The following is a 12,773-nucleotide window of genomic DNA, read 5'->3' as shown; positions in this document are numbered from 1 at the left end:
CCATGGAAGAAGATCTAACAGATTAAAAGCTTCTGCCTAAGGACCTTGGAAAAGTCACTTTACCTGTTCCCAGCTCCTCACCCGTGAGGTGAGAATGATTTTAACGGGCCCGTCTCAGAGTCACTGGAGGGCAGACGCCTGGGTGGGTGGGGAGCACTGGAGGGCGCTCCGGGCCTGCTGCAGGCGCGTATTAGAACACCCACCTCCTCAAAACCTGACCAGCATGTTTTTATACCTTTTGTTCATTTTAATAATCTGGTAGATTTAAGTGTCCTTTATTTGTTTTTTAAAAGATTTTATTTACTTATCTTCAGAGGGAAAGGGAAGAAGGAGAGAAACATCAATGTGTGGTTGCCTCTCCTGGGTCCCCTGCTGGGAACCGGCCTGCAACCCAGGCATGTGGGAATCGAACCGCGATCCTTCGGTTCACAGGCCCGTGCTCAATCCACTGAGCTACGCCAGCCAGGGCCCTTTGTTTTATTTTAAATTGCTGAGTACTAATGTGGTTGATACCTGTCTTTTGTGAATTCTGTTCATGTCCTTTGCCCAAATAAAAATTTTTCTTTTTTATTGAGTCACGGGAGTTGCTTACATATTCTGGATATTGATTGCATGTTTTATATGTATATATTTTTTCCTTTCATACTGTCATTTGTCTTTGTCAGTATCTGTTCATGGAAACTGGCACAGCCAACATAGACAGCAGTTTGGCTGTTTGCCAACATTTAAATGAACGGAGCCAGTAATTCAATTTCTCTGTAGCTACTTAGACATTCATCTGTTTGTCTAAGCATCTACAAAGACGCTTATCTACAGATGCACTTACAAAGATGCACATTAGAGCCTGGGATGTAACGTTAAAGAAGAAAACCAGGGTTCTCCCGGGCAGGGAGACGGTGACCTTCTGGTCCACATCAATTTGAACGCAGTGCAGTGGGACGGTGCATGCCGGTGTGGGAAACGTGCTGAGCTTTGGCCCCAGCACGATGCACTTTAAAACATGTCTGTGGAAACGTGCGCTTCCACCAAATCACAGGAGCGAAGCCGGGAGGGAATGTAGCCAACAGGACCTCGGCCCCCTGGGGCCGCCGTGCGGACAGTGCGGACAGTGCTGACCGTGCTGACAGTGAAGGGGGTCTTCTGGGGCCTCACTGTGTGTGGACGTTTTACAAGGAGTAATTTTATTGTGAGTCAGAGTTAATGCCAGCTTGTTTCATGTGGAAGAAACACATTTTTGGCCGAGTTTCAGATGAAGCCCAGCAGGTACTGCTGAGGGAGAGGAGTATGTGTGTGGTTGGCAGTGCAGCCCGGAGCCAGTCTGACCTTTTCTTGTCTGTTCACCTGCACTCGGGGATAAGAAACCCTTTCCTTCTTCATAGGGAAAGGCAAGAAATCATCTTTGACAGGAAACCCTGAAGCATAAAGACTGAGTTTCTTTAAAAAACTCCAGTCTCAGAACTGGCAAGAACTGACAAACTAGCCAGCCAGCCAATGGGTGGGGCCACCGACCGCCCCTTCAGGGCACTGGGCTGTCCTTGACCCACATTTCTCCTCCCTCTCTTTTGGTCATCTCTGCTCATGTTGCTCCCACTGTGGAGTCTTATTTACTGGCTATCAGATTTCCTCTCAAAGGTTAAGGCATAACAGTTCAAGGCACAGCTGGTTGAAGGGCATGCTGGCACGCTAGGGACGCTTAGGAAGTTTGACTTTGGGGCTTGTGACAGGTTGCTTTGTGACTGGATTAATGGTTGCCATTGTCTATTTGAGCCTGGAGCGCATGTCAGTCTCTCCTTCCGCATGGAAAGGCATGACCCACGCCAGGAGAGCACTGTAGGAACCTGCATACAGGACGTAGATGGATCTTCAAGGGCCAAGGTGCTGATGACAGGCTGGACTTGTCCCTGATGGTATAGTCAAAGATGCTGGCCCTCAGAATGGTGAGGAAGAAGTAGGGGCAGCCTTGACAACGGCCGGGAGCTGGGAAATCCCTTGAAGCCTGATTTCTTCCGGTCAGTGTCACGGGGGGGCGGGGGGCGGGGGGGTTCCTGAAGCAGAAGGCAGCCTCCGGGGCCTGTCCTTCCTGGATCCTCTAGGGTCCTGCCCTCTTTCGCTAGGACACTTGGGCTGGGCCTCTGAGGGTCTCTGGTGGCCAGACCTACAGCAATGTGGAGGCTCACATCTGACTTAAGTGGTATCTGAACTTAGGAAAGTAGGAACCATCTCCCCCTGAATCTGGGCTAGGGGCCTGGGCACCCCAGAACACTTGTCTATGGTAGAATTACTCAGGAGCAGGTGTGGGGGATGGCGCAGGCACAGGATAGGTCTGAGGATGCACCAGGTTCAGTTCAGAACAGCCACTCTTCCTGCCTGCGTGGCTGTGAGCCACGCTGGTATTTTGGTGGGAGTTACAGAGCCACAGAGTCATCTGGCCCAGGTACAAGCCTCCCCGCCCTGCCCACCCCCAGGAGACAGCTCGTCTATAAAAGGGCTGACAACTGAGCTCTTTTCACTGGGGGCTGGAGAGAGGGAAGGGGGGGACCATGGACGTCGTCAGTGTCCAGCAGTTGGTAAGGACGTGGGAAGAGGGGTGGAAAGTCAGGCAGTCATCTGGGACCCCCCAGACTGGCTCAGCAAAACGAGCAGGGAAGGCAGCTACTTCTGTGGTCTGAGGATCAGGTTTTCAGAGCAGAAACTTCTTGTTTGTCTGTTCTCATGGAGGTGGCGAGGGTGGAGTTAGGGAGCAACAGAGGGAAACTGATGGGCAGAATGATGGGTGACAGTGACATGAAAATTCTGGAGTTTAGTAAGCTCTGGCTGTGATGGCTAGAGGAGCAGGAAAAGGCAGGCTCCCTTGGAAAATGTGACTATAGCTGGGCCTTGGTTTAGCTCAACTGTCAGGATTGCAATTGCTCTGGAAATGGCCCTGGAGTCTGGAGGCCTTGGTTGGGGAGAGAGGACGGTGCTCCAGTTCCCTGGACACTGAGAGTCACAGGACCACTGGTGACACTTGGGGTTGTGTTTTGGTGAGGTGGGATATAGGAGGCCCAGGATGCCATAGGACCAGCTGGCCACAGCCCAGCACAGCCTCTGCAGGAGCGGCTGCAGAGCCCAAGGAGTGTTAGGTTGCCAGCGTTTGCTTTGAAAAGGGAATACAGTTCTCTGTGGCTAGAAGCCCCAGGCCTTGACATCCTGTCATTCTAACCGTTCGTTTCCTCCCCTCATGTTCCTTCCTTGGTGCCCCCAGTTCCTAATGCCCTGGGGGAGGGTCTGGAAGAACAGGCTGGTGCAGCATCAGGGGATGGGTTCTGCCCCAGCACAGCAATGTGAGCTGAGTGCTGGTTCGACACCGTTTTGCTGATGAAGAAGTAGCTCTGTGAAGAGCCAAGATGTGAACCCAGAACTTCAGACTTTTACCCAGGCAGCATCTCCTCTGTCCCTCCAAGATTGGGGCCAGGTGGCACTGTGGCATGATCTGGTAGGAATGTAAGGGCAGCAACCAGCCCCTAAGGGAAGCTGAGGTGTCGTATGCCCAGGAGTAAAAATAGATGCGGGGTCACACCCCCAGCCCTACGCCCTTGCTGACAGGACAGGGTAGGTGACTGCTGGTGAGAGCCAGCAGCAACCCTGGCTCCGGGAACTTTGAGAAGGGCCAGGCCAGCCCTCAGACCAGGACACTGACCTGCGTTGGTCAGCTCTTGTCAGGACCCCTGCTACACAGCTAGGTTCTCCAAGGACTTGTCATTTTCTTCTTTATCTTACCCTGTTCCCACAGGTAAGTGGAGAAAGAGAAGAAAGTAAAGTGTTGGGACGTGGATATGAAGCTCCTGATCCTGGAGTCTGGCCGGGCAACTGGAGGCTGGGACCCCATGAGGCCGTGGCCCAGGAGAGGCAGAAGCTGGGAGAAGAGAAGAGGAGAAGAGTGAGTGGTGCAGGGTGGCAGCCAGGGCAGCTGGTGGTTCTGCACTGGGCTGGGAAGATGGGGCTTGGAGTAAGAGTCTGCCCCTAAGGCCCAGCACCTGTGGCTGATGGCTGGCCCGGTCTTTTGTCTTTTGCCCCAGCTTGAGAGATTTAAGAGTTCCAGACTTACCCTGGAGAATCTGGCTGACTTGGAAAACTTGGTTCAAAGACGAAGAGAAAAGCGACTGAAACGCAGAGTCCCCCCCAGGGCACCTGAGTCCGTGGTTAAGGTGGGCGAGATGCTGGGCGGGGCGGGGCTTGGGCCACACCTGCACAGCGGCAACTGATGAGCTGGACAGTCCATTCTGGAGCTCCCCCACCCTGTGTTCAGTTGCTGGGGCCGCTGGGGCTTAAATAATTCTGGAGGTTGCTGCGGTCTTGTCAGCAAGATGGGCTCCTTTTGGAGCTGTGACGGAGTCTGTCCAGGCCTGTCCAAGTCCCTGGGGGCTGGTGGCAAAGCTTGGTGTTCCCTTGCTTGAGGACATATCCCCCAGGCTCTGTCTCATGCTCACGTGGCGCTCTCCCCGAGTGCATGTCTGATTCCAAATGTCCCTTTTTTAAGGACACCAGTTACACTGGATTAGGGCCCACTCTGCTTCAGTATGACATCTTAACTACAGCTGCAATGACCCTGTTTCCAAATAAAGTCAAATTCTGAAGTTCTGGAGGTCAGGACTTCAACATATGAACGGGGGGGACACAAGTAAACCCCGAACTACCCCCATCCAAACAGCTGTTCGGCCAGAATCTCCTGGGTTTGTTTTTTTTTAAAAAACCTATTATTTGTACAAGCTGACAGTGTCTCTGTGGGGACCACCTAGTGTGACTAGTGGTGACATCCCTGAGGCCCACCATTTGTGGATTTGCTCTCGTCCTTAACTTTCCCAGCTGCAGCCCCAAGTCCAGCTGGAGCCTGTGGACCTGGAGACGTTCCTGAAGGCAGCTGCAGAGAACCAGGAAGCCCTGATTGACAAGTACTTGACAGATGGAGGGGACCCTGATGCCCATGACAAGGTAGTGAGGGTGGAGCGAGACAGAGCAGCTCAGCAGCTGCAGGGGTCTTTGGGGTGCTTTTCTGTTTTATGGGACACAAACCCCTGGTACCTGCTGAGCCAGAGGAAGGGGCCCTTGGTGTGATTCTGGAGCAGGCAGCTCTGTACAGGGCACCAGCTCTGGGAACGGGATTAGAGGTAGGACTGCTAGTGGTGGCCATGTTCCATCAACTTACCATATTTTGCTGTGTATAATGTGCACTTTTTTGCCCAAAATTTGGAGGGCAAGATAACCTGAAATACCTTGTATCTGTTTGTTGTGTTTTGTAATTATTTGTTATGTAAAAGTTCTATACATGTCCAAAAATAAATACTAAAATTCCTTTATAATACCAAAAACAAGTATCTCAAAATAATTTTAAAAATCAGCCCTGGCCTATGTGGCTTAGTGGATTGAGCACTGGCCTGAGAACCAGGGGTCACTGGTTCGATTCAGGACACAGGCCTGGGTTGTGTGGGCTGGGTCCTCAGCGGGAGCACTCCAGGGGCAACCACACATTGATGTTTCTCTCCCTTCCTCTAAAAGCAAGTTTAAAAAAATTGTTTTCCTGAAAATGAAGGCCAAAAACATGGGTGCACACTATACACTGCAAAACATGGTAACCCTGCCCCCCATCTCCACCCCCTAGCTCCACCGCACGGCCTTGCACTGGGCCTGCCTGAAGGGTCACAGCTGCCTGGTGGACAGACTGTTGGAGGCAGGGGCCACTGTGGACGCTCGCGACTTGGTGAGCAGCAGGGAAGGCCCATTCTCCAGGTGGAGGCTCTACCTGGCATACAGCGTCACAGGGTTTCCGTGCTTTTGTTTTGCAGCTGGACAGGACGCCTGTGTTCTGGGCCTGCCGTGGAGGACACCTGGACATCCTCAAACAGCTGCTTAACCACGGAGCCCAGGTCAATGCTCGGGACAAGGTGAGGTTACACCACAGTGGGGCGGCCTGCTAGGAGCAGGTGAGCGGTCACGGGACAGCGTCTGTTCCTGGAGGAAATACAGCCCTTTGGACATTCTCCCTCACACCCTTAGATCTGGAGCACCCCCCTGCACGTGGCTGTGCGCACAGGGCACTGTGAGTGCCTGGAGCACCTCATCGCGTGTGGAGCCCACGTTGACGCACAGGACAAGGTCGGCACTGGAGACGGCTCCGGTGGGGGACGACGGCTGAGGGCACCTGAGCTCAGGGACAGCACCTGCCAACCCAACCCTTCCCATAGCTGGGGAGCTTAAGAGGGTGACATCCCTTCTTAAAAACAAAAAACAAAAAACTGGAGACAGTGAAACAAGGGCAGGCTTAGGATAGAAGCAACAGGAAAGAGCCTAAGGGAGGATATGCCTTAGCTCACTGGGAAGTCAGAGAACGGGGGCCTTGGGGCAGGGGCAGGGGTCAGCCTGGAAAGAGTGCTGCTCCCATTGTTCCCCTGGTTCCATGTGCCACGGGGACCCTTGGCGTTTAGGAGACGCACACCTGTGGGGGAAGAGGAGGCAGCAGGGCCAAGTGTGGTCATGCTCCCGGGAAGCAGAGCACCGACATTTCCTTTTTTGGCAGGAAGGGGACACGGCTCTGCACGAGGCCGTGCGGCATGGCCACTACAGAGCCATGAAGATACTGCTGCTCTATGGAGCCCAGCTGGGCGTGCAGAACCAGGTGAGTACCAGCAGGCCCCAGAGCTGGCCGCGCACCCAGGAGGGTGGCTGGGCAGAGCACCTGAAGGACTGACCCTGCAACCTTGTCCTCAGGCTTCAGCGACCCCGGTGCAGCTGGCCCGAGACTGGCAGCGAGGCATCCGCGAGGCTCTGCAGGCCCACGTGGGGCATCCCCGCACTCGATGCTGATGACAGCAGACCTGCGGGGCCCCTCACAGCCACCATTCCATCCCCTTCGCCTCCTAGCCTCACTTGTCTGTGGTTCTGACCTCAGGCCTCCAGGGCAGCCGTCAGGACAGAAGCAACTCCCCGAGTTCAGGCCTGGCAGGTGGCTGAAACAGCCTCCCTGGCTTCGAGTCTCAGGGGTAACCTGCTTGCTGCTGGGGAACGAGCTAGGAAGAACTGGAGTAGAACCCTGGGTGAGCAAGAAAGCAAAGTGGGTCCAGACAAGGGACAGCAAAGAGGATGGAGCAAAGCCAAGGTGTCCTACACCTCAGGCTCCCCAGGGTGTTTCCTGCCAGGTGCTGACTCGGCATGGCCAGCAGCAAGCTGCCGTCCTGGCCAGAGACAGCAGGCATTTCTGCAAGTGGCCAGCGTCCCTGGGCAGGGGTTTCTCAGGGACTCCACTCCTGTCAGTAGAAACCCTGATGGGGTTGGGAGTGGCTCTAGACCACTCTGGTCTCAGGGACTCTGGTGTTGGGTCTGGAGGGGGCTGCCCAGCAGGTCTGAGGCCCCACAGCGTAAGTCCAGTACCAGTCTGGTTTCCACGGAAACCCTGAGACTGAAGAGCTGGAGCCACAGTTTAGAGAACCACCTGCCCACTGCTCTCTACTTGGCCAGCCAGGAGCTCTCCTGGTAAAGTGACTGGGGTGCTGGGGTTGCCTGTGGCCCACTCAGCTTTTGGGGCAGTGGCCCGTAACCCTACTTCACCTCAGGCACTACCACCGCCCTGGTACTGATGCTTGAGCTTGCCTGTGCCCTGGGGCTGCTGCCTTCTGCAACCGCTGCGGCAGGCCACGGGGGGGCTGAGTGCCACTGCGAAGGGCGCAGGAGAACTCACCTGCTCCTGCCCCCCAGCTGCTAACTAGGGGCACATTTATGACCCAACTGGGAACGTGCCCTCCTGGAAGCTCCTCCTCTTTCACTGTCCTTTATACTTCAAGTTATGCTGGTGTAGACGTGCTCCTGGCAGGGCTGGGTCCTTAAATGCCAGAGAGTGAACCTTCCAGAACTTAGCCCTAAACTGAGAGCTGTAGGCTGAGGGACTGGCTGCAGGATGAAGATTTAGCCTCCCTCACATGCCTAAGCACTGGGGCAGACACCCGATCTACAGTTATTTTTACCTAACGTTGGGGGCCTTCTCAGGCCAAGAATAAGCCTGTTCCTCCTGAGTGAAAAAGCTGACTACAGCCCCACGTCTTCCCTTCCCATGGCAGCTGCTGCCTTGCGTGGACAGCGCCAGCATGCACCCAGATGCTGAGGCCACGGGAGAAACGAGGTACTCAGGCTCACGGAGAAGACAACTCCCCAACTAGAAAATGGGGACACTTAAGTGACGGACAAAAATACCTTTTTACACGCATCAGTACTTTGTGTTCATTAAAACTGGTTGGTTATCGATCAGTCTACTTGTGTGTTCTGGGTTAGAAGGGATCAGGCCATTAGGCCCAGAGCCTTGTCTTCCTCAGCAGCCAAGCACATGCCAGTTAACCATGCCACCTGTCGGCAAGAGCGTCCCCTAGTGCCGAGGGGGCAGTCGGGGTACTTGGCCCTTGTGCTCAAAGCACCTTTGCTCACTGATGGGTTCAAAGAGCAGTGGTTCTCAGCCTTTGCTACTTATTAGAGTCACAAGGGAAATTTTTTAAAGTCCTAATATCCAGACAACTCGATCCAAGTTCCTGGGTTGGGACCCAGGCGTCAGCACTGTTGTGCAGGTGAGACCTGTCTACGTAGGAATCCTAAGGTATCTACAAAAAACCACCTGGAATATGAGTTTGGCAAGATCTCAGAGTGTAAGATAAACATACAAAAACCTATTTCTACGTTATTAGCAATGACCACGTAAACACCACAATTAAAAACAGTACCATTTACAATTGCTTCTGAAACGAAAATGCTTAGGTGTAAATCTAACAAAGCATATAAGGACTTGTATGTTGAAAACTACAGAACACTGGTGAATTACATCAAAGAAGATTTAAATAAATGGAGACTTACCAAATTCACGGTTTGGAAGATGCAACAGAGCAAAGATATCGATTCTCCCCAAATTGATATACAGTTCCTGCCAAAATTCCAGTGAGACTTTTTGTAGAGCTAGATAAGATTATTTTTAAACTTATACTAGCTCAAACAATTTTGAGAAAGAATAAAGTGGGAACGAGTCTACTGGATTTCAAAACTCATTACAGGCATATCTTGGAGATACTACAGGTTTGGTTGCAAACCACTGCAATAAAGTCAGTTGTAATCTTTTTGCTGGTGGAGGGCCTTGCCTTCCATTTGCAAGCCATGGCGCAAAAAGGGGAAGTGCAATAAAATGAGGTGTGTGCCTGTGTGTAGCTACAATAATTGCAACAGTGTGGTACTGATGGAGGGAAATGCCAAGAGAACCGAATGTACAATTCAGAAATGGACACAAATATGCCCAAAAGACTTTTTGACAAAGATACAAAAGTTAATTCAATAGAGGAAAGATAAAGGTGCTAGAGTAGCTTGATACCTACAGGCTAAAAAAAAAAAGGAGTGATATCTGCATCATAAAGTTACAAGTCAGACAACTGTAATTCAACACACAAAACACATCGGAGCCTCGGAGACTTTTCGCACATCGAGCCCTCCACAGGTGGCACTGCAGCAAGCAGGGGAAGGAGAGATGGGGCTGCAGTTGCAGTGTGGTGCCCACCGTGGCCCCAGCTGACACAATGGAAGGAAAGAGTCAGGCTGTACCTCGCACACAACAGTAAGCAGCACAAGCAACATTCCAACCTGAGGGGATAGCACTATTGCAGCTAAACCTGCAATATTCTTGTCTCAGTAGCAGGCTCCAACTGCACCTAAACTGGGCTGCAACACAGCACAGCGGTGGTGTGGCAGCAGCAGATTGGTGGCCACTATTAGTAGCAAGAAGGAAAAGCTGCACACTTGTGGACCCAACCCCCCCAGCCCACCCCACCCACCCTTCCTGGTGGAGCCTGGTATGGAGACACCTAAGATAACACAGCATGGTTGGCAGCCTCCAGTCACAAAAAGGCGGCACTAGGAACTCACAGGCCTGGAACCCCACTGTCTGCCACATCCCACCACAGGGATAATACTCTGAGAACAAGGTGACCCGGACACAAAGGACACTAATCTCCTTGAGAAATACAAGGCATTTTCCATGACTGAGGCAACACTGCCCCAGGGAGATCCCAGAGGGGCCAGCAGAGCAAGTAAATGAAACAAAAACTTGCTCTATAGCACCCTCTGCTGGAATACAAAAGAAAGACCTTGTATACTTCAATCTGCTACCTAAGAAAGAAGAGTTCACTACATCAGGTGCCCAGACAAAGAAACAATCTATCAAGCAAAATGAATAACCAAGGTAACAAGGAAGCTCAGAAAGAAAGTCTCCAGAAACCAAACTCCAAGACAGAGAAGACTGATTTAAGAGTATTCAAGTTTGCAGTTATGAAAAAAACTCAGTAAGGCAGTTCGATGAGCTAAGGAATAGAATCAACAAACAAAAGAAGAACCTTACCAAACAAATTCTGGAGCTGAAGAACTCAAATGAGTGGAAGAATGAATGAGAAAGCACTGGAATCAGAGCAGGCCAAATAGAACACGATTAGGAGCTCAAAGAAATCTTGAAAAGGCTCAGGGGAGAAATGAACTGAGTTTAAAGAAAATGGAAGAGCTCTGTGAGAAGCACCTGACTCAGAAAGAGAAACAAGGATAATGGGTGCGCCAGAAGACAGAAGAGAAGGGACAGAGAGCTTATCAAATAAATAATTGATAAGAACTTGCCAAACCTATGGTAAGAGCTGGACCCTTAAATTCAAGAAGCTAATAGAGCTCGTGTTATCTTTAATGTGAATATTCTGTCCTGGCTGCCTCCTCTTCTTGTCCCCACTTTGAGGTATAAATTGCATATGGTAACAATGCACCCACTTCAGAGCACATTTCCGTGGGTTCTGACACATGTATATACCTGTGTAATTACAACCACAGTCAAAGTACAGGACATCTTCCAAAATGCTCTCCCATGTCCCTTTGCAGTCAATCAGCCACCAGCCCTGAGGCCCAGGCTGGCCTTACTTCTGTCACTATAGGTTACTTTTGCCTCTTCTAGAATAACTTTTATACCTCCTCTAGAATTTCATATAAACAATCATATGGGAGGGGGGCGGAAAGCAGCAGCTGCTAACTGAACACCTAATTATGTCAACCTCTAGGACACATTATATTAAAGTTGTCAAAAAATTAATGACAAGGAATTCTCAAGGTAGCCAGAGGCAAAAAGATTGTAACCTACAAAGAAAACCCTATTAGATTATGATTGGGATTTTTACCAGAAATCTTACAAGCCAGAAGAGAGTAGAATGAAATATTTAAAATAATGAGCCCTGGCTGGTGTAGCTCAGTGGATTGAGCGCAGGTCTGTGAACCAGAAGATCACGGTTTGACTCCCAGTCAGGGCACATGCCTGGGTTGCAGGCAGGTTCCCTGCAGGCTAGTCCCCAGCAGGGGGCACACTAGAGGCAACCATACATTGATGTTTCTCTCCCTCTCTCCTTCCCTTCTAAAGATAGATAGATAGATAAATAGATAAATAAATAGATAAATAAATATTTAAAAATAATAATAATTTTAAAATTAATGAAAGAGAGAAACTACCAACCAGCAAAGTTAACCTTTAGATATGAAGACTTTTTCAGACAAATAAAAGCTAAGGAAATTTACCACCACAAGACCTGCACTGCAGAAAATGTTTAAAGGAGTTCATCTACCTGAAACAAAAAGATAAAAGTATATTAAAATTTTTGAGTCCTGGCTAGGTAGCTCAGTTGGTTAGAGCACTGTCCTGATACGCAAGGTTATGGGTTTGATCCCTGGTCAGGGCACTTAAGACAGTCAGCCAATGAATGCATAAAATAAGTGGAACAACATATTGATGTTCTTCTCCCTTCCTCTCTAAAATCAATAAATGATTTTTAAAAAAACTTTGAAGGAGAAAAATGGACAGATCGAAGGAGGAAATTGCAACTCTTTTAGATAGGGCACAAACAATAATAAAGGTTAAAAGGGGAAGAAGCATTTTAAAGAGAGACTTTAACTTCTGCGACTTGGAAAGGAACACAGCATAAAAAGGGCTTTTTTGTGACAACAGAAACATAAAGGGGGGGGTGGCTTAACTTGCACAGGTGAATGAAGATGCAATCAGAGGAAAAAACTATTGTATGTATGAAACTTTGTTTTTACATAAACCTAAAATCTAGAGCTGAGACATGTAACATAAAAAAGAAAATTAAGGGGAAAAAATCATAGAAAACCACCAATCTAAAATAGCAGACAGAAACACAAGGGAAAAGAAATAATGGAGATACAGAGCAACCAGAAGAGAAAAAGATAAAATGGCATTAGTCTAAGTCCTCATATATCAATAATCATCCTAAATGTAAATGCACTGAACTGACCAATAAAAAGGCACAGTTTAGCCCAGACTGCTGTGGCTCAGTGGGTTGGGCATTGTCCCACAAACAAAAAGGTTGATGGTTTAATTCTGAATTCCCAGTCGGGAGCTTGGATTGCATTGTGGGCTGGGTCCCCAGTTGGGGGCGTGTGAAAGACAACCAGGCAATGTTTCTCCCACATTGATATTTCTCTTCCTCTGTCTCTTCCCCTCTCTCTGTAAATGAATGAATGAATAAATCTTTCTTTTAAAAAGGCTTTTAAAAAAGGCAGAGAATAAAAGATGGAGTAAAATCCAAGACCCAACTATACGCTGCCTTCAGGTGACACATCTCAGCTACAAAGACAAACATAGGTTCAAAGTAAAGGGGTGGAAGATGATATTCCAAGCAAAGTCATGAAGAGAAAAGCAGGTATTGCTGTACTTATATGAAACAAAACTTATATGA

At 49.8% G+C, this 12,773-nt stretch overlaps 1 protein-coding gene across 2 annotated transcripts; it reads left to right on the top strand.

Moving 5' to 3' along the window:
* Window positions 1-2,088: 2,088 nt before the first annotated feature.
* ANKRD23 (ankyrin repeat domain 23) lies at window positions 2,089-8,269 on the top strand. 2 transcript variants are annotated; one of them, XM_037154309.2, is made up of 9 exons: window positions 2,089-2,567; window positions 3,773-3,919; window positions 4,059-4,187; window positions 4,846-4,971; window positions 5,639-5,737; window positions 5,823-5,921; window positions 6,034-6,132; window positions 6,554-6,652; window positions 6,745-8,269. In XM_037154309.2, exons 1-9 carry the CDS (start codon window positions 2,541-2,543, stop codon window positions 6,838-6,840), a joined length of 921 nt encoding a protein of 306 aa, XP_037010204.2. In that variant the 5' UTR covers window positions 2,089-2,540; the 3' UTR covers window positions 6,841-8,269. The 2 variants fall into 2 exon arrangements, with proteins under 2 accessions (XP_037010204.2, XP_053520514.1); XM_053664539.1 differs by lacking the exon at window positions 5,639-5,737.
* The last annotated feature ends 4,504 nt before the right edge of the window (window positions 8,270-12,773 follow it).

This window comes from Artibeus jamaicensis, unplaced genomic scaffold, assembly GCF_021234435.1.
Source record: "Artibeus jamaicensis isolate MK-2021 breed Jamaican fruit bat unplaced genomic scaffold, CSHL_Jam_final contig_384, whole genome shotgun sequence".
NCBI lineage: Eukaryota > Metazoa > Chordata > Mammalia > Chiroptera > Phyllostomidae > Artibeus > Artibeus jamaicensis.
Note: the sequence above shows the minus strand (reverse complement) of the source record. Positions and strands in the feature narration are given on the sequence as shown.

Excerpts from the sequence above, each read along its gene's own strand:
- ANKRD23 (XM_037154309.2), top strand. The coding sequence starts at position 2,541 with ATGGACGTCGTCAGTGTCCAGCAGTTG. Across the intron at positions 5,738-5,822 it reads CTGTGGACGCTCGCGACTTG|CTGGACAGGACGCCTGTGTT; the intron begins GTGAGCAGCAGG and ends TTTGTTTTGCAG. Across the intron at positions 6,653-6,744 it reads AGCTGGGCGTGCAGAACCAG|GCTTCAGCGACCCCGGTGCA; the intron begins GTGAGTACCAGC and ends CCTTGTCCTCAG.